The following is a 20,934-nucleotide window of genomic DNA, read 5'->3' on the forward strand; positions in this document are numbered from 1 at the left end:
AAGCTCTCCTTTTTACACAATAGAAGATTTACTATGAACAAACTAAACATTGCTCGTCACAATGAACATGCTATGTAAAATTGAGCACTATTTGAAGGCTATCGTGGGAGCACTGACCAAATAACATCAGTAGCGCCACGGCTTTGACTGCATAATTTACATCATGCTCCTCCTCCCCGTGTTGCACATGCATCACTATTTAGCAGCGTCAGCGCTGCCACCTTAAGGGTATAAAACGACAAGCCACCGATAGCAGCGCTACTGTTTACAAAGGCAGCGGACAGCCATTTCTGGCAACCAACATGCAGCACTAGGCTGAATCTTCCCCCTCCACAACACAGTTGCCGCAAGCAACCAAAACACCTCCGTTAATGACAGGGTACCCCACTAGTCCCCCCCCCCAAGACTATGTTAATTCCCTGCGAGGCCAGATGCTCGCATTTCACCTTCAATTTCCACGTATGTGAATTCTATACCTCTATGAACTCTATGTGAAATTTAAGACGGGCGTCGTCATATGCGTGCCGTACTCATTAAGCTCGGAAACAACGTCAGGCGTCGTGAAATTGCCATACTCGCTCGCCGGTGCGCGGCCTGAACTATGTCACCGTTTCCTGCCCTTGCATACTATTTTCTACCACCTGCACTTTGTAAATTCTCATCTGTTTACAGTAAAATCTCGATGATACGAATCTCGCGGCACCGCGAAAAATATTCGTATCATCCTAAATTTGTGTGAACAACACAGACCAAAAAATTAAGCCCTAAAACAAGTTTTCGATTATTTCTTTTCTTACATTCACGTGACGAAACCCATGACGTTTTTCTGCTTTTTTTTTTAACCTCCATGTCGCCGAGCCGTCCTTTCTGCACTTTCATCTCTCACTCGCAATGCCCAAGCTCACTCACTACAGGAGCGTTTTTGCACGCGATTCGTGCGCGTCGGCGTTGTGCGCGCGGCATTTTCACGCTCACGTCAGCGATTCCGCGCTCGGAAGTGGGAGGAGCCTGACGACTTGCGCCAATGGGAAGGCGTGCGCCTCATGGCGGCAGTTACGAAGCTGTCGAGACAGCCGGCTGGCTCCGCCGGCCGCCGGAGGTGTTTAGGCTTAGCACCCCGACAGATATTTTATGGGCGCTTTCACTAGCGGTGCGGATGATGTTTTATAGCACCGTTTTCGCTCACACTATTAGCTCATTTACCGCACAAGAAACTTCGTGTGTGCTTTGAGCGGCATTTTAAAGAGCGGTTAGAAGCGGTCTCTGGAGCGCCAGGCACCACTTCGCGACCGAAACTGCCGAAACCGCCGCCATGTTGCCGCGGCCGGCCACGCCCCGCGCAGCGTGCGGGTGGTTTCGCGGCGGCGTCAGCGCGCCTGTGGAGTGCACGGCGCATTTTCGCAAGCAGAAAACAGCTTGGCCGTTCCTGGAGAAAGAGCGACACAGAGGACAGAGTGCCCGTACGTCGCCGTAGCTTGCTCGCTCAGCAGTCGGGCGCCTCGCCGACTCGTTCTTATCATCCGCCGGGCACCTCGGGTCCATTCGTAAGAGCCGAAATTTTTCCCATTTCAAACAGTGCAATTTCGCCGGGACTTATCAGAAATTCGTATCACCGAGAATCGCATCATTCACATTCCCATGTAACTACAACTCCTGCGTCTCATCTCTTGCCTACTTTTCTTCCAGCTCGACTCCACGAGCACCCGGTTGACGCAAATGCCGTCGGGGCGCGTTGGCGAGCAAGTACGGCAATTTCACGACGCCTGACGTTGTTGCCGAGCTTCACGCGTACGGCACGCATATCACGACGCATATCGCGGCCCGAAGACCGCGAGGCGGACGGTCGCGACGGCGGCAGCCGGTCTCGCGAGCGCAACAGGTGCGAAGCGCACTGCACGGAATTAAGTCTCGGGAAGGGGGGGGGGGGTTGAGATTTCACAACGCCTACGCGGCGCCAGCCGCAAAACGTATCATCGCCGTTATCACAAGAAGGGCCAGTTTGCCTTGGCTTGGCTCGGATTGCGTCCTGAAAGCAGGTGCACCGCGGTGTCGCTTTCAATGGGGAACCTCAAGTAGTTAGTTTCGTTTCTGAAAGTCGGCGTACACCCTTGGGCGCAGGTTTGGCGCAGAATCGCCAAATTTAGAGGAAATGTAGCAGGATGTAGCAGCCAGAGCACTTGGGCGCAGTTTGGCGCAATTGGCGCAGCGGTAGCATCAGTGGGACTATTTTTCGGCCACGGACTGCGCCAACTCGCCATGCCAACCAAACCACCACAAACTCTCGGTTGCCAGCCGAACCAATCCGCAGCACTGACAGAAGCAGTCGCTTCAGTTTCCGACTGAAGTAAAATCAAAGACAGTGCTTGGAGTTGTAGACTGAATTGCGTGCTGGCCATGTGTGTGACGCCACGGCAGACAAGCAGCAGGGTGAGCACTACCACCACAAGCGACAACCAGAACGTCTCGTCGCCTTGTGAGAGCAGCACGTCTCGTGTACCAGCAGAGAAGGAGACATCAAAAAGCACTTTGTCATGGACGAAGTAGAAACAGCCTGTAATTCACAATCAGCTTTGCTTCAGATCAATTCCCATCTATGCCTGACATGTGTCATTATTTTTCCTATAGGTTGTATTCACTGGCATGGCACCCATGTGGGCAACCATGCACAAGCGCCGCCATGCTGTTGCTCATGCATCTGTGTTGCTAAGGCGACGCCACACTAGTTTACGTCAGACTCCACGAGATGGCAGTACTTGTCCATGCTGGCACCCGATGAAGCACAGCACATGACACCAGCGAGCTGATCAGCGTACCAAACTGTGCCCCACCGAACAGAAAGTAATACCTCAATGCCAAATACTGCGACGTGCAGCACCACATGACCTACTTGTCGCTAGACACGATTGAAATCGTCGCACAACTAGGTAGAGCAATGAAAACTTCGGAGCCTAAGTGTGCGTGCAATTATGTCATGATGGAGACCAAATTGCGTGTGTATGCAAGTGAAAGCCGATTACCACTCAAGGCCTGTCACCTGTTCAAAGACAACAACAGAAACGTTATTGCCGAAAACTTTGCCGCACGGAAGCCACGCTTAAGGGGACACGCGGGTCGAAAAAACGTGATTTTTTCGAAATATACCGATTTTTTGTTTTCCCTTGCATTAGCATCTTTGACTATCCTTCTTTCATGGGTAAAAAAATGAAAACGAAATACGAACGAGAACTTAGTGAAAAATGTGTCTGAATGACTCGCGGTGACCCAAGAAATCGCGCAATCAAGCCAAATTTCGGCCAGGTTTGAGAATTTATTCCGCACGGCAGCGTGGCTCGCCGCCATTTTGGTCACTTGAGGGAGGTAGATCAAGCCTTCTTCTCTCGATTGAGCCGCTCGCCAGCTTCGTATCACCGCGTAAAAAAAATTTTAAAAATGTTTCTTCCCGCTTGTTTTGCGAGCTCCCACTGGGCATTTAAATCACGTGACGCGAAAGCTGGACCGCCATTGGCTCTTGCCGCTTGTGAGCCGCCATCGCCCGCATCGTTCCGTTCGCTACTTCACGCTATCTTTTCTATTTCCTTATCGTGTGTTTTTAATCGTGAACAGTGAGGAGAAGCGTGACTTTTGTCGCCGGAAGCAGCATAACTTCATGCCGGTACAAAGGAAAGCGCAAGCGGCGCAGCATTGTAACGACCACGGCCAATGCCGGCACGACCGGCAGCGTGAGGCCTAACGGCGCCGGGCCATCAAGCGTTGCAAGCGCAGCTCTACCAGGCGGGGCTGATTTTATCAGCGAAGATATCGGCTTTGTAAGCGCATCGGAGAAGAAGTTGTCAGCCTTCCAAGGTGACGAGACAGCCAGCAACGGGAGCGGTGCAAGCGCAGTTATCTGTGAAGTCGGCGCTCTGACTGACCCTGTGAGCGGCGCCATGTGCGCGACGTGTGGGAAGTGCGAACTCGTCGCAGTAGAGGTTCCGAACAAGCGGAAGGGCCTCGCATTGGTACTGGAACTCAAGTGCAAAAACGAGAAGTGCCCTGTGGGAGTGATTTCTTTTGTTTACTTGACGCAGCGCGCCGCCGCCATCGGTTGCGGAGGCCGCGACCGAGAACTCTGCAGGGGAAGTCCCCATGATAGTTCCGCCTTCATTGTAAAAGCAGTACTCGCTGCACACGCGGTTGACATCGGACACGATCGTCTGTCTAGGTTTTGTGCCATTCTTGGTCTACCGAAACCACTGCACCAAAAGACGTACCACAACATTGCCAAGAAAGTTCCTGTTGCAGCCACAAAAGTCGTCTCTGACAACTTTGCTGAAGCAAGGAAGTAACTGCGTTGCAAGCTGGTCAGACTGACGTCAGTGTGATGTCTGATGGTACTTGGCAGAAGCAAAGACACAAGAGCCACAACAGTGTTGGCACTGCCATTTCTCTAAACAATGGTCTCTGCCTGGATTTTGAGTGCCTGGATATCATATTGGCCACTTCAAAATTTTGCCCATACGTGTATGGCAGAACGTTCAAGGTTGTGACAGACCACCATGCGCTGTGTGGTCTTTTTCCAGCCTTGAGTGGAGTGCGGGATCCATGGTGTCAACAAATTTTAAAAAGCCAAAAGAGCTTGCTCGTAGCAGACGGCACTCTGAGGTGCGCAATAGCGGAAGTACGTCACCACTGAGGAGCGCAGCATCATGGGAGGGAAGGCTCGCGCCCCGTAAACAGTGGAGAAAAAGTTGAAAGGAGGACGAAATGCGGCGCGACGATAATGCGCGGTTTTTGATTTACGATTTCTCAGCTAATACTCATCGCTTTAACAAAATTCTTGCAGGAGGAGATTGCTAATACATTGCTTTATTTGGTTACATGCACATCTATGCATCGGCGAAAGGTATTTCAGGACCCCTTTAAATAACTCGTGCACCACTTTGAGCCGTGTGGCTTCCAGCATGCTTCTCCCCGTGTTTCCCAAGGACCTTGTTTTCCCCAAGAAGCCCTGCCACCGCAAAACAGCCAGTGACAACGCAGTCAGAGCCGCATGCTCGCACTAAGTGTGCCATTCATTGAAAAGCCTGTTCAAGTGGCTGCATGTTTTGACGAAAAAAAAGAAACTGCACGATGCGAACACACTGCACAATAACGAAGACTCACCGCTCTCTCGCCGGCCTCGATGAGCTGCTTCTTGCTCTTGCTGGTCTTCCGGTCCGGAGAGAATCCCCTGCTCCCAGTCTTGTCTGCGCCCAGACAAAAATGGCAACTGTTCAAGTGCTGCGGACACGTGTTGGCCTCTAGCTGCAACACTTCTTGGCCCCCCCAATCAGCCTTTCAAGCGATGACATCATCATCATCACCACCACCACCACCAAAACTGTCATGGCACCCTCGCCATAATCCACTCTGTGGATTATGGCGAGGGTGCGGAGTACAGGGACTCGAAATGACATCCAGGCTGCGCCCCGAGTGACACCCGATTTGCGCCCCGACCGTCATTGGATTTGAGCCATGAGTTGCACCTTGATTATTCCCAAAATCAAACTGCAACTCACGGCTCAAATCGCATTTCGCTTGATGGCGGTGTGCACACGGATGGACGCGGACGGACATTGGGAGGTCCTAAGGTACTCCGCACCGTTACAGGTGAGGGAGTAAGCCGTTTGACTCTCGGGTACTAGCTCACGGTCGTAGCCCAGTGGGTAAGACGACTGACACTAACTCTGTCTGGTCTACCAGACACAGGCTCGAATCCTGCCGCTGCCTGTGTGATTTTCTGCGATTGTAAATGCTATGCGCACGGACGCGGACGGACATTGTGCGGTCCTAAGGTACTCCGCACCTAAAATGAAAGTGTGCCCATTTTCAGCCCGAGAAGAACGGATTGCACTGAGAATCTGCAATAGGGACCCAAACCACGCAAGCGGCACTCCATGTGTGCAGCAATCTCGTTCAGCTGAGCATTCCCCATTTCACCCCAGTCCGTAAAAAGCATCTTTGCGGCCAAAGAATGAAACGCCCGAGTTTATGGGGCACTACTGGCAGAGTGCCCTACTCCTCACAACCCCTTTGAAAGCACTTGGCAATGTGAAACAGCTGGCCACAGCAAAAGAAATATCAACCACTTGCCATCTACCAACAGAGGCTCTTCAATATTGTTGCGGGTGCTGTTTGTTGGAGCAGGGACAACTTGGCCAAAGACTGTCAAACACCAGGGATTTGTGGTCTTCACATTCCAAGGTGTGTGTGCTTGTTTATGTTAAAATGTTAAAGGACAATGCAGGGGGACATATGGTCGCTGTACAGGGCCGCCGTGCTAAAAGCTAGAGGCGGTGAATGGGAGTGCAGAGTTCAAACGTTCTTTCGTGATTACCTGCACAGCCCTCATCAGAGGAGATGGTTGAAGTGAATACGATCTACAGTCAAATCCGGTTATATCAAACTCCCAAAAACACACTTACCACTTCGATATAGGGGACAATTTGATATAAGCAAGCTTAGGAATTGGACATCATAAAAGCACATTGCATTCATATAAACACTTTGTTGACGTAACCGCCTTACGTTTGCACAAACTAGTTCTGTATCTTCTGCTTGAAAAAAAAACCTTCTCCACATTGTCTAAAGGAGGGTTGCAAGCTACGCTAGTTGGAAAGACATACTCTTGGATGAAACCAGCGCTAAGTTAAACAAAAACAAAGAAAGTGGAACACAAGGACAGCCGCTAGTCTAACAACTTAAGTTTGTGGGGGGGGCCTTTAATGGCAAATCATGCTTTCTCAAATGCCCGTTGATACAGCGGCGAGTTTGTCCAACATAAGTTCGGCCACAGGGTAAAGGTAAGCTGTACACAAGACCCGTTGCACAGGCGACATAGCGGTTCTTGTGGTTAACACCAAAACCAAACCCTTTCTTATCACTTTTGCGTTTTATCTTTCGATCAAGCCTGCCACATACAGAACACACCTTGTAGCAAGCCGTGATAGCCACTTCCACTCCATAGCGATGGCCTACTCTTTTTAGGCAGTGTGTGAGGGTATGAACATATGGGACAACGGCAACTCTTTTGGGTAACAGTAACGGATGTGCGCTTCCCTTCTCCCTTACGACTCGCTTGAAGCCATGGGAGCCGCTGCATCCTTCTTGCACTCCCGTCTTGCTCAGAATTTCCAAGCACGTCTCCCATGTGCATTGTGCAGGTAGGCAGGCTTGCGCAGAATAATGCAAGGGTGCCCAGAATACGAAGGTAACTTGTTTTTCTTTTAGGAATCCTGGATTTCCACTTGCAAATTTTGCAAGGATGTCAGTTACACCACAAATACGGTAGTCTAAATCAATTTCTACTGCAGTCGCCTGAGACAACGTATTGATGCGGGGTTTACCCACACCCTGGTCACAAGATGTTTTTGCATGGTCCTAGGAAAATTGTATAACCAGGATTCTCCTGCGTTTTTTTTAGCAACCAGCTATGCTATCGCACAGCGGGCTGTCCCAGTTAGTTCCGTGCACCAGTGTCGGGGCCTGCACTCACCGCTGTCGGCGCCCAGGTTCTCGGGGGCCGGCATGCGGGCGTCAGAGCCCGGAGTGGCCGGCGACATCGCCAAGGCCTTGGGCAGGCGGTGTGACCGAGGGCTCGAGTCGAGCCTGGGCTCCGTGGGCGTCAGGTTGCCAGACTTCATGGAGAGCACGCCTGCGGCAACCGTTTCGGCACAATTAGACTCCGCTCGCGGGCCAGTGGGCTGGCACAAACTGCCTGCAGAGTGGCGTTCCCCAACGCACGGCACTCATTGCGTCACACAGTCTCAAGCTCTAGAACTCTCCTCTCCTTGGAATACTCGGTCAATACGGCAATATGTAGCGAGCAAGGAACACGCGCACGAACAGGGCATTCGACACCGCCAAGTGAACGACGTGGAATTCAGGTCTGCAAGACGCGCTGCATTTGTTGATGAGAGGAGAAGAAGGAGAAGAAGGAGAAGAAGATGCCTTTACATACGCACATACCTGCATGTGGGTCCCATCCACATCGTGAGGTCTGTTCCAAAGCTCCCCATCCCTCCCCCAGTGGCACAAGCTTTCTCGCGACACTCCGTCGACAACCTGTACCATGCTGCTTGTCATTCGACTTGGTAGAGGCAACATCACAATCAAAGCACTTACCACCTCCACCAACACAAACTGATTGATTGTGGGGTTTAACGCGCCGACGCAACGCAGGCGATGAGGCGCGCCGTAGTGGAGGGCTCCGGATTAATTTTGACCACCTGGGGATCTTTAACGTGCGCCGAAATCTCGAACACACGGGCGTTTTTGCTTTTCGCCTCCATCAGAAAAGCGGCCGCCGCGGCCGGGAATCGAGCCCGCGACCTCCTTCTCAGCAGCGCAACGCCTTAGCCACTGAGCCACCGCGGCGGGTCACCAACACAAACTGTGCATTACTGTGTAATACCGCTACTGATTGCCAACTGTGGTTTTCAAATTCTGGGGCATCACACGCCAAAGCGACACCTTGGCTGTGCCGGCAATCGCAGTGCAAGGTTCCAAATTCATCTCGACCAGCTGGGAATCTTTAACATGCGGCAAACTCTCGGCACCAGCGTTTTTGTTTCCCTGTCAGAAAAAGGGACAACACAGCTCGGGTCTAACCGGCTTGAACAGCAGCACCACACCACCTTTGGTCTCCCTCTGTCTCAAACTTGGAAAAGTGCAAGTGCAATCTTGCACTTTTTTTTTTTTCACCTCGAATCCCTGCCCCCTTGCATTTGCTTCCAGGTTTGCTGCTCTCTTCTCTAAATACTCTGACTTTCTGCTGCTGTCCTTGTTGAAATTCTCATCACGAACCTCCTAAGCCCTTCTGTTGGACTGCCCGGCACGAACCTCGTGAAACTCTCAGTCATTTTGGAGGACCTGCATTCATGCTAGCTGAAAACGTCACCCCAATGTTCGCTGAAATCTCAGTTACATTCTTTTTCTCCAGTATCCTTGCAGAGAGAGAGAGCAATCCGTGCTGCTGCACTCCTTGCCAACATGCACACCACGCCTCACATCCTCAGCAAAGTGCGAGTCATAATGAGGCCAGTTTCCCAGCTGGTTGACTAGTCCTTCGAAAAAAAAAAAAAAAAAAAAAAAAAAACCCTTTGCACCGCAGAGATGGTCGAACGCAAGGATTTGAACCAAATTTTCTTCGCCTGCAGTGAACTGGTGTCCCGTTTCTCAAACTCAAGTTGCAGCATTCCCAAGTGTGCACCTCAATTCCAGGCTGCCGGAACGGTGCCGCTCTCGGGTGCCTTTTGATGTTGTTGCATTTAGGCAAATTCTAGGGCAAAAACCAAACTGACACGTCTGGCAATTCCAATCGTGCCACCATTATTCGCAGTGTGTCCTTTTACAAATTTCATCGAGGCATCTTGACAGGCCCTTTCAAAGCAGCAACAGCAAGGTGAGTGAGTCTCCCCAACTGCCCCGATGAGTAGACGTGAGCACAGAAGGGAGCGTTGCTACTCCTGGCCCACCAGAAAGCCACTACTAGTTTGCATTGTGTCTCGGGCGTGCCAAGCAGCAGCAGCAGCAGCAGCAGCAGCAGCAGCCACGCACTCACCCGTGAAGAAGGGCGAGACGCGCGACCGTGCGGGCGAGGAAGCGTGGGGCGAGGAGGAGCCCCCGCTGGAGGGTGCCTTCAGGCTAAGCGGCATGTGGCCGGTGGCCGAGGGGGGCGTTAGCATGGCCAGGGGGGAGCCATCTGCAAGCGGGGGAGAACAGCTCGTGGGGCCACCATGCATGCTTGGCCGGCTCAGAGGCGGTGCATCCGCGAGACACTACCCTACGCCTACACCTGCCATTCACCAGTGCGGACTAGATTTCAGTCGGACGTGTTTCAGAACCCACAGTGCTCAGAAGCGTACAGCGCGGTGCCAGGCCTAACGACGCCAGTGAGGCCCCCTGAAGCAGTGCCAATCTGAGGTCAGTGTTGCGATGCACAGCACACAATCAGCATGCCCAGTTTCAGTGCCGGCACCCCAGGCTGTGTTTGTGCCGTCTTTTCTGCCCTTGCCAGCCAGCTCGTGAAAAGTACCGTATTTGCACGTAAACAACGCGACCTCAAATATGACGCCAAGTAATGCAAGTGGAAACAGCAATCAACACGGAGCTACAGAGCCGCCCACACAACACCGAGCCACTCCATCATGGCGCTACCCATCCATCCTTGATCACTGTACCTTATGTACATCTAAGGTGGGACACTGCTCTTAGAAAAACTTCTTTAATTTGTAAGTAAACTACGTGAAACTGCCCAGTCTTGCTGCTTTTCCCCCACTGATTTCAACTATGACATTATTTATTTGGTTGGTCAATTAGTTCCCAAGATAATTAGAGGTAATTAACCATTTTTGGACGAACAATACACAAAACTGTGTGGGTCATAAAACTGTAATCTTTACATTTTCCAACAATATGAACCCTGGTGAGTGCAATAAGAGAATGAGTTTTTTGATGAATCACTTGGAACTAATTTTACAGCTCATTAAACCTTGGTGGCACCAGTGGCAAGGAACTATTTTAAGTGCCCATTTCAAACACTGAAGTTTAATGAGCTGTAAAATCAGTTCCAAGCAATGCATAAAAAAACTGATTGTCTTAACTCTTTCGTTACGGCGGAAAAACGGCCGATTTTAAGGGCTTCCACAAAACGTTTTTTTTCTCTTGAGCTACTGGACACACGTAGCCTTGCTATGCATGAAATTGTAGCTTATAGATTGCTCTTCCAAACACAAAGCAGCAGTTTTGATAAAGGTACAATTACATACAGTTTATTCGTCAAGTACTCAGAAAAAAGCCCCCAAGAAAAGTATACGAAAAACACAAATCGGCACTTTTACCGATACAAAAAATTATTTCAGGTATTTTAAAATATACAAATTGTTCCTACGTTCCTTGGCTATGATTCAATATATAAATCAACAGTGTACACCAAGTTTTGGATTTTTGAGGGCTCGTCAACCAAGCGCAACTGACGGCTGTGCCACGCCGCGAGGGCACTCAAGGGTGAGTCAGTCTCTGTAAAATGTGCATCCAAGCACCTTACTTACCCGATAACGCGCACTTTTTTTCCGGAAAAATAGGTAAAAAAATCACATGCGCGTTAGAATCGGATACAAAACCGAAACCGAAACAGCAAAAATTTCGTCCCAACCATCGCCATCGCCAAGTCAAGATGGCGTAAAGCTTTTAGCAACGATTTTTCGCACGCAGGAAGCATAGGCGCCTAGGCTTTTCTATCGGCGTTCACACAAATTGTCAAATCGTTCCACTTGCGCGCTTGATAACAGCAATGGCAGCAGCGGCTCTCACGCGTTCAAAACGAGCGGTCGGCTGAAGCGTTCGCCAATGGAGAAGCTCGCGGGATGGGCGTGTGAGGCGTGGGCCACGATCCCATCGACCATGGTTGAACGTTAGTTAAAAGTGTGGCATCGCGAACGTGCTTGACGGCACCGAGGACGAGATGTTGTGGTCAGCGGAGAGCGACGAGGAGTGAGATGAGTGAGATTATTTCGGAAATAAATTACCCGTTTCTCTCGCATTCGTTTTTCTTGCTCACACAGTTCCGTGCGCGTTACAATCGGAGGTGCAAGTTTTTTCGGTTTTTTGTCAGGAAAATCGGGTGCGCGTTAGAATCAGGTAATTACGATATACTCTTTTGTGTCCTCGCACAAAATCCTTATCAGTTCGGCGGTAAAAAACGAGAAAAAAAATCGAGCGCTCTCGACAAACGTCGCACCTGAACCCTGCAGCGCTAATCTGACACGAGCGCAAGGTTATCTTGAAGGTGATAGCGCGATACGGCACGGTGCATTTGGCAAAATATCCCGGCCGTACGTTCTCGAGGCCCTAAACACAAAATCAAAACCGCAGTCGTCAGATAAGAAGCACGTTTTGTTTATAAATACAGCGCGGAGTCACAACGAAATTACCTGCCAGCGCTTGTTGAAGTGCGAGGCACCTGAACCGGAGCTTCGTCGTCCTAACTGAAATCTGAAGATCCCACACCATTGCTTGACCCCTCACTGCTGCTGGAATCAGAAAATTCGACAGTAGGAGCTGCCGAAGTGCTTGCTACAGCAGTCCGACTGTACGGAGCGCGGCGCAAACCCGACGCCATTTTTCCTCTTCCTCCCCTCCCCCTTCGGTTCAAAGTTCTCTTGCTACGCCGCCACCACACGAGACACATAAACAAACGAAACTGAAATTGAAAGAGAAGTTGCCAATGAACACACCAGATGGCGATAGTTGTCTGTAAAGCGCGGGTTTCAGATTTTGCGGGAGATTTAAAATCATCGGACGCCGGCTTCCGATTGCCTATGGCGCCGTCGTGAAAGAGTTAAACTGCTTTATTTATTATTTAGTGCGTTCTCGTGTGTGATTTGCAGACCCCAAGTTTATAAAAAGAAAAGAAACACCTATACTCTTTACAGCAACGGTCACTTCCAGCACCGGACAACGACAGTGCCGCTTTTTTGAACAATGGGGTGGCACTTAAAACTTGCACATCACAAAGAAGAAGAAGAAGGAGGAGGAGGAGGAGGAGGAGGAGGAGGAGGAGGAGGAGGAGGAGGATGAGAAGAAGAAGGAGAAGGATAAGAAAAAAAACATGTAAGCACATACCTTTGCTGGAAATGGCACGGTGAATCTTTGGAGGATTAGGGGAACGGGACGGGGAGATGTTGCACCTGAAAGGGACAAGCACAGAACCAGTGAGCAGGCGTCGGCCTCTCAATGAGAATTACGGTTCGCACACACACCTCGAAACGATATGGGCACAGTTTATGCAGGAAATTCGAGGTGTATTTTGGTGCAAAGCAAAGGGATATACTCCTGAGTAACGCCCGAAAAGCTTCAGTGTAATGAGGCAGTTCTTTCTTTTTTTCCCATTCTGCCACTCAACTATGTGCTCTTTGTATGCGACTAATAGGTTTCAGCTCGCACCAACTACTTGGGCACATTTGGCACAGCTTTGAGTTCAATGTGGCTGAACATTGCTCGTCCTCATCATCATCATCCCACTCCCTAGGGGGTTACACCAGTTGGGTGCACTACCACAGAGCCTCACTAAACCTGCTTTACTAGTGTGCACCATTCTTTGCAAACTCACCGTGCATGGGTTTGAACCACGAGTGACGTACAGTGGAACCTCAATAATACAACTTTAAGGGACCCCACAGTATGACCGGGCTGTCGTACTATCAAGGCACGGGTAAATGACAGCCTAGTAGACGGTATCACGCGACAGGTGGGCTAAGAACTTACTTGAACGACTATATTTAGCGCGTTCTTGTGTAATTTGCGAACCCCTAACTGAAATCTAAAGTTTCTAAAGAGTAAACAGCTCGCTTGAACCCCCTGGTAGGGAGTTTCTTTGCAGTTCAGTGCTATGCGAGTGTAGCAAGAATATCAACAACACACTATTCTATTCCTAATGCTGGGCCACAGTGCTAAATGTAGTGTAGCGTAGCCTAGCATTCAGGAGGAGGAGCCCACAGCGTACATATGCTCCAAAGGGAAGGCTTCTCTGTCAACCCCAGATGGGCCAGCAGACTGATCTAGTGATGCCCCCCCCCCCCTTTCCTTTCAGATTGTTCTGCCCTCTTAGTGAAATACCACCCTCCCTGCCCCCCTCCTGTGTACAGTACCCCACCAGTGAGCAGCTTTCTCCCAATGCGGGGAGGCCTGGGGTCCTCTCCCAGAACCCACAGAAGTTGGGCATCGCCCAAGCCATTCCACGTCTCGCGCATCCACCGCCGCCATAGCAGCCACGCTGGTCACAGCTCTAATTTCCCCACCTGCCCGGAGCTGTGGAGTCCCCTGAGACTGAGTTGAATGGCAGAAGCAACAGCAAAGCCAGTTGGTGCACCTTGCAAGTTAAAAAGGAACGAGGGACAGGCAGAAAGGATGTCCGTCCCTCATACCCTGTGCACTTCTCAACTTTCCAGAGTGCCACCGTTTAAGAGCGCCCGTCCCCCATGCTACCTGTCGGCCAGGACGAGGGCCCCCCCCGGAGAGGGCAGCAGGCGGGGCGAGGGCTCGGCAGCCGGGGTCAGCTGGATCTGCGGGGGCCCCAGGGGGCTGCTGCCGCTGCTGCTGGCCGCGTCCACTATCACGCTCTGCACCGACGGGCTGTGCGGCGACGACACCCTGCGCGGTGCACACCCGTCAGGGGACGAACACGGCCGCGCTCACAACTTTCGGGGAGTGCCACCAATATTGGGCTGCAAGGGTTTCACACACTGCGAGGCAACAACGTTGCTGCGTCAACTGATTCGTCACAAGGAAACGGGAGTGCGAACCAGATTTTGCGGAAGGTAGTGGGGGGCGGTGGAAGGCAACAATACCTGGCTGCTGCCCCCTTTTTCAGAAAAAAAGCTCATGGCATTTGGATTTACCTTACGGAACTCGGAAAATGCAGGGGACGGGTAGTGCAGAGTCCACTGGGGTTACCCCCGTACCCAAGTAAGGTCCCACTGATCCCGGCCTGGTAGACTACACGGGAGCCCACATGCCGGACACTCACCGGGGCTCCGATGGCCACCGTTCGCGGTTTCTTTCCCCTTTCAACTCAAGTGGCTCAACGTCTGCAGGGTCACCAAAATAACACTTGTGCCAGTTCTACCACCTTCAACTAGACAAGGAAAACGGGAGAAAGCCTGGCAACTCACCAGCTATCATTTCACAGCTGGCTTGCGACACCACCACCCTCATTTGCGCAACGGGGCAGTGCGCACAAAACTAACCAGGGGGCTAAAAACATTTTGGTGGGCTCAAATACACTAGCTGCGGTTGAGATGCACAATGAGGCAACTGACACAACGCCACCACGCTAAATCAGCACGGAATCGATCACGTTCCAGTGGCGAACAGCCAGAGTTCCGAGGAAGACACTGTGCTTGCTCTGAACGGCTCACGTAGCAGCAGCAGTGAAAGGAACTGAGCACCCTCATCTTTCACACGTGCCGGTGGGTTGAACAATATTTTTTCTAGCTGGATTATTGAACCAGAAATTTCTTCTAGCTAGAAATTCAGTTTCTAGCTGGATTGAGATTTTGTTCCGGCTGCCAGCTTAGCATGCATTTGTCAGTCCAGCTGGAAGGAAAAAAAAACCTGCAATATGGAAATAATCGTCTCTATAGCTAGCTAGACTAATAAGACTTTTTCCTAGTTAGAAACTGTCGATTCCAGCTAGAATGTATAAATCTAGTCAGAAATGAAGCTAGGAGTTATAATTTCTTGCTATTGATTGATTGATTGTGGGGTTTAACGCGGCGACGCAACGAAGGCGATGAGGCGCGCCGTAGTGGAGGGCTCCGGATTAATTTTGACCACCTGGGGATCTTTATCGTGCGCCGAAATCTCGTACACACGGGCGTTTTTGCTTTTCGCCTCCATCAGAAAAGCGGCCGCCGCGGCCGGGAATCGAACCCGCGACCTTGTGCTCAGCAGCGCAACGCCTTAGCCACTGAGCCACCGCGGCGGGTCACGTGCCGGTGGGGGCAACCAATTTTAGCTCATGACGTGTCGTTACCCAGGTGTTGTTATTACACGAGGAAGTGCTCTGCTGGGATTTGACGTGTCTGACCAATGAGGCCCAACTTCTCCTAGGCTCTCCAAGTATACTTGCAAGGGCCCCAGTGTTGTCAGGTTATGGTCAAGAAAGTGAGTGGTTTGAAATATGGTGCGTGGGTGGTGACCAAAAGTGTCATTTCCTGTCTGGCAAAATGTAGCGGGGGCTGCCCAATTGTTTGAACAAAGAAGAGTTGCCCCCAAAATGCAGTGCATCATGGGACAGTGAGTACACACGTCGCTCACTCATATTTGCAAGCATCATCGTGCCAGTTCGAGCCGGCAAGAGAGCTCAAGTGGCAATCCAGCGAGACGTGGCCACTCACGCGATAGGGGGCGACGCCAGGACTTTGCCGACGGCCGTGGTGTGGGGTGTGCCCAGCTGGATGCTACCGGTTGGCAGGGCCATCTGGAGCACTCCTGCGTCAGGGCAGCGATAGAGTGCAGCACTTGCTTAGACGGCCTTTGCGAATTATTGCCAAAAAAAGAAAATAACGAAAGGAAAGTTATAAAAGGCTTTTTAGAAAATATGCACCTTTCTCCACTTGCACCTGGCAAAATTTCACAGGAGACGCACTATGTAATCTAATCACAAAACGAGCATTACCTTGTTACAACAGATCTGCTCATGACAGATATTCTGATGCAACATACAGTCAAATCTCGTAACTAGGAACCCCACATTTAACGAATTTCTCAAATTTACGAACGTTTTCAAAATCTCCATTCAATTGCCTGTATTTTCAATGTAAATATATTTCAGAACTACGAATTTCAGTATAGCGCACATTTCAGAATAACGCACAAAATTTGTTTTCCTTTATAGACGAGGAACATTAACATTCCGAATTCGGGTAAAATAACAGCGCCGCAACTCTCGTGCGAAACAGAAACCGCCACTTCTGTGTGCGCTCCCCCCCCCCCCCCCCTAGTGCAGTCGCCATCATTATCACCACGTTGAGTGCCAATTGCTAGAGCCACCACAAAGCCGTTGATTAATGTGCAGTAGCCTAACCAGCCTAGCCTCTCATCGCTTTGGGTGTCGGTGGCCAGTCGGTGGGCCGGTCATTTTTCACGCTACTCATGCGTGCAGGTAGGCATTTCTTTGTTGTGAGTGATCTTGCTGCGAAATCCAATGATGAATGCCGCTAGCAAGACAGCTAAGAAGAAGCAACAGCAGTCATCGTCCCAACGAAAATGAAGAACACTGGGTCACAGAACGCAGAAGAAGAGAGAGAGTGCCGAGAATCGGTGTTTCAGTGCACACGAACAAAATCCACACTTTAATCGCTCGGTGCAATGATGTACCGAACGGGGTACGGCGCAGAGTAACTTTAAATTTTCTACGAAGTCTAAAAAGTGCAGAGGTTTTTTTTTTTGAGTGGGCGAGGAATTACCAAAGAAGGCAAATCACTCTTAAGAGGCAGCACGTGACTATGCTGCAGCAAGGCGCGACGTGTACAATTAGGCAGTTGTGTGGGCCATGTGGCTCATTAATTCCCAGTGAAGTGCTTCGTTTCACGTGTTAGATGCGCAGACGGACACAGAAATTTCAGGAGAAAAGTAGCCACCCAAAGTAGCGTCTCAATGCCTGTGCAGTAAAAGCAAGCGCTGATTTGACCCCCGATTGTGGCAACTCCATACTGGGAGAATTGCAGTGCTGAACCAAAGAAGGATGTGGCACAGGAAAAACCACCATACCGGCAGAACCACTTAAAACTGTCTACATAATCAATATGGCCAGCTTTTTGTAGCTAATAAGAAATCATAGAATGCGTGGAAAAAAAAAAATGTGCAGTAGAATTTTTGCCCAGCTGTTGGATGCTCACTTCTTTTTCCGGTGGCAGACACAGTGTCCCTACAGAACTACTGAGAGGGCGCGCACATGTGGGTGTCACACTGCAAGGCGACTTGGCCAGGGGGTGTCCCGATTGCAGGGTATAACGCACCCAAACTGCACAGGGAATCTGAGGTGAGCCGCGGCGGAGGGCTCTCGATTACTCTCGACCCCCCGGGGACATCTTTAACGTGCACCCAAACCTCACCACATGGGCAGTTTCACTTTACGCCCCCATCTAAAGAACAGCTGCCATGGCCAAGAATCGCACCCGTAGCGCGTGCCCTGTTAAGGGGGGACGCGGCTTTCAACTTCGGAAAAATGACCAAAACATCGTTTTTTTGAAACCCACATATTCGGCTTCTATGTTTCCTATTCTGTGCGTCTGCAAAGTTTTTACGCTGAAAAGCGTCGCAAAGTGGCATAAAAAAATACTTTTGTCAGGCGCGGTGACAAACTATCAGCGCAAAAGGGCGAAAAAACGGCAATTTTCGGAGCGCTCGATCTCCGCAACGGTGCCACCGGGCGCGGCCATTTTGATATGGTTAGATCGGCCGAGCGATCGTCTTTCCGGTTCCGCTCGTCTCTTTTATCTTCGTTCATTCACAAACGCACAAACGGCAGAAAAGAAACGACGCACAAACGAAGCTAGAAATAGATGCTGAAGCGCTATTGGTCCTCCGGTCGGGGCGCAGATCGACGACCCTCCTGATTGGATGTCGCGGGCGCAACGCAAGATGGCGGCCGCCTGAGCTGCGTAGCGAGCGGATTGAGTTCATTTTCGCCGCTTCGCTCGGCCGAGTTTCTGTTCAATCTATGGTATTCAACACGGACGTTATCGCGGTGGGAATGCCAGAGATAACGAGCCAGATTACGGGAAGTTGTGTGGCTCGAAAGGCGGAGGTCATCGAACGCTTCGTGGTGCGCGTGACTCTACCGTCGCCAGACCCCGGAGGGTGACGCGGTGTGCGCGCTTGCGATAGCGGTTCGTGAAGTGAACTTTTAGTCGGATTTGCGATGTGTACACGCTTAGTTATTGTTGTGTTTTGACTGTGGGCTCGCTAGCCTTGAGAAAGAAACGGTCGACGCGTCAAACGCTGCGGCGCGCACGGCATAGCCGACGCGCATTGGAGCATCACATGGCTGGGCAACCGGTTACGATTGAACGCCAGTAGTTGTAATTAATGCCTGCGACGTTAGTTTTAATCTTAAAAGCGACCTGACCAGCCATATCAGGTATAATCAAAGCTCGATATGTCGCGGTAAGCGTGCGCTGCGATGCGCGCGAGCCATATCGCCTTTATTGCGCAACGTTTCCCGTGCACTTGTAATTTTCATGCAAACAGGTTTGAGTCATGCAAACAGGTTTGAGTTAGTAATATAGGAATAAAAATATGCTCTCTGCGTTAAAAATGTACGTTACTGTGGCAGCATTTAACAGTGATTTTTTTAGGGAAATTATTGATACCATTGCTCAGGGCATACTGGCTGTGCTGCGAGAAATATTGGATGCCTTGAATGTCAAAAGTAGTAAAAAAAAATATGCTCTTGCATTGAAGTTGGGAGTTATGCAGAATACTCTACCAAGCTTCAAAGTAGCTCATTTTCAACCTTGTGGTATGCAAACTTTTGGCAATGAACACCTGCACTATGAGTACTAAGTTGCTGTGCCAGGCAAGATAAAACATGAAAAAAAAGCCAAAAATGTTCAAATTTAAGTTAAAAAAATGCTTAACTTGTTGCCATGGTGACAACACTGCAAAAGGAGGTTGTCCAGTGCGATACAGCCAACCAACTAACCTACTTTGCATTGAAAGCCCATTGAAACCCATCTCCCCTCCGTTTGGTTTGCAAAGGGGGGTATGTACTCTTCACGGAGGAGCTGAAAATGATGTTTTCTGGAAAGAGAAAGGCTGAAAAGGCACTCCAATTTCAAGGCAAGGCCTTCCAGAAGCCCCATGTTCAAAAGGACATGAAAGGCTACAACCGTGACGACTTTTGATATGTGAAACCTATGTTGCAACTTTCGGAAGCCGTTTTCTCAAAACAGTTTTTTTTGCCACCTGTGTCGCTTGTCCCAGGGATTTCTTCGTGACTGCTGGGTCTATTTTGATTCCGTTTCTTGCATTACATTCCTTGATGAACTGTTCAGGTCGTGACACTTTTAGTTTTCCAGATTTGTTTTTTGTGATTTTTTTATTCAAATAATCGTTCACAGTTGACATGCCTGTTGCACATTAACCTCTAAAAAAATGAAAACTAAAAAACATTGTGTTGTAAAAAAAAAATTCTAAAACTGTCACGACCTCGCCCATTCATTTGGGAATGCAAAGCACTTCGAACAAGTTTTCTATCGTGTTTTATAAGCCGCTCAAGCTCGGTACAAGCGGAGCAGAAAGAAAATTTCATACATAAAAAAGTTATCAAAATATCAACTTCAAATATTTATGGTGTTATCACAGAAGCATTTCCAGTTGCTGTGCCAATTTTCATCAAAATCCACAAAGAAATAAAAAAGTTGATTTTGAAAGCCACGTCCCCCCTTAACACCTTCGGTTTGCATGCGTCTCGCAGAGAAGCCCCCCTTTCCCCACTACGCGAGTGGAGAGAGCGACCGACCTTTGACCCCGAGTGCCGTGGGCTGCATGGCGATGGAGGGCAGCAGGTACTGGATCTGGGTGGTGGAGGTGGGCGTGGCGGGCAGCGAGCGGAGGACCCCTCCAGACACCCTGGGTGGGCTGGCAGTGCTGAAAGGGGTGCCCCTGAGCACCAGGCCCGCCGTGGCAAGCCCCTCGGGGGTGCGCCCCAAGGGTGGGCTTAGGATGGCGTACTGGGTGGTGGCCGAGGTGGGTGGCGGCACCAGCAGGGCGTGCTGGGGCCGCAGCACGCCCCCTTCCAGGGTTACCGCCGGTGGCTTGGACGCTATGGGCCGGAGGGGGGACACCTGAGGGGCGAGAGGGCGCTCCTTGCACACGGGTGACAACCACACGAGGAATTCCACTGCTGCTGACCACAGGGTCCCCAGACAGGAAACGCGGTATTGCACAGCACACTCAGTACACTTGAACATAAAAAATTTCACAGATATGTCTGGTCGGGAAGTTAGTACTGAGTCGTGCCTGGGCAAGGAATCCAGCTGGTTCCAAAATGTCGATTAAACCCATTCATCGCATTTCTTGTTGGAGTCCGTAATTACAACGTAGACCACTTGGGCCCGAGATATTTTCACTAACTGATATTTATACTAACTGAACAATGCAATTTCCCGAGGCACAATACCGTTTATACAGTGTGGACCATTTATGACCTAACGACTTATAGTGCGGGACCGGATTTAACGGTGGTTTTTGTGGCCTTCCATAGAACTCTACACATAAGCATACTGCTAAAAGCGCAGTTGCCCAAGGCGCAATATTGTTTATACAGTGTAGACCATTTATAACATAACGGCTTAAAGTGCGGGACCCGGTATAACAGTGGTTTTTGTGACGCCCAGTTTGCCTCCC

General features: G+C 50.3%; 1 protein-coding gene across 8 annotated transcripts in view; it reads right to left on the reverse strand.

The window, feature by feature from the left end:
- Positions 1-20,934, reverse strand: part of LOC144179555 (protein capicua homolog) — a 102,575-nt gene that overhangs the window by 28,147 nt on the left and 53,494 nt on the right. For 7 of the 8 annotated variants that reach the window (XM_077707949.1, XM_077707952.1, XM_077707950.1 and 4 more), the window contains 7 exons: positions 20,048-20,372; positions 15,918-16,011; positions 14,005-14,169; positions 12,643-12,707; positions 9,581-9,721; positions 7,514-7,672; positions 5,143-5,225 (listed from right to left, as the gene is read on the reverse strand). In XM_077707949.1, coding sequence (XP_077564075.1) covers positions 5,143-5,225; positions 7,514-7,672; positions 9,581-9,721; positions 12,643-12,707; positions 14,005-14,169; positions 15,918-16,011; positions 20,048-20,372 — 1,032 coding nt within the window. The remainder of the gene's footprint in view (positions 1-5,142; positions 5,226-7,513; positions 7,673-9,580; positions 9,722-12,642; positions 12,708-14,004; positions 14,170-15,917; positions 16,012-20,047; positions 20,373-20,934) is intronic. The other variant, XM_077707954.1, reaches the window with a different exon arrangement.

Source organism: Haemaphysalis longicornis, unplaced genomic scaffold, assembly GCF_048455015.1.
Source record: "Haemaphysalis longicornis isolate Haplotype H1 unplaced genomic scaffold, Haemaphysalis longicornis Haplotype H1 scaffold_4, whole genome shotgun sequence".
In the NCBI taxonomy this organism is placed as follows: Eukaryota; Metazoa; Arthropoda; class Arachnida; order Ixodida; family Ixodidae; genus Haemaphysalis; species Haemaphysalis longicornis.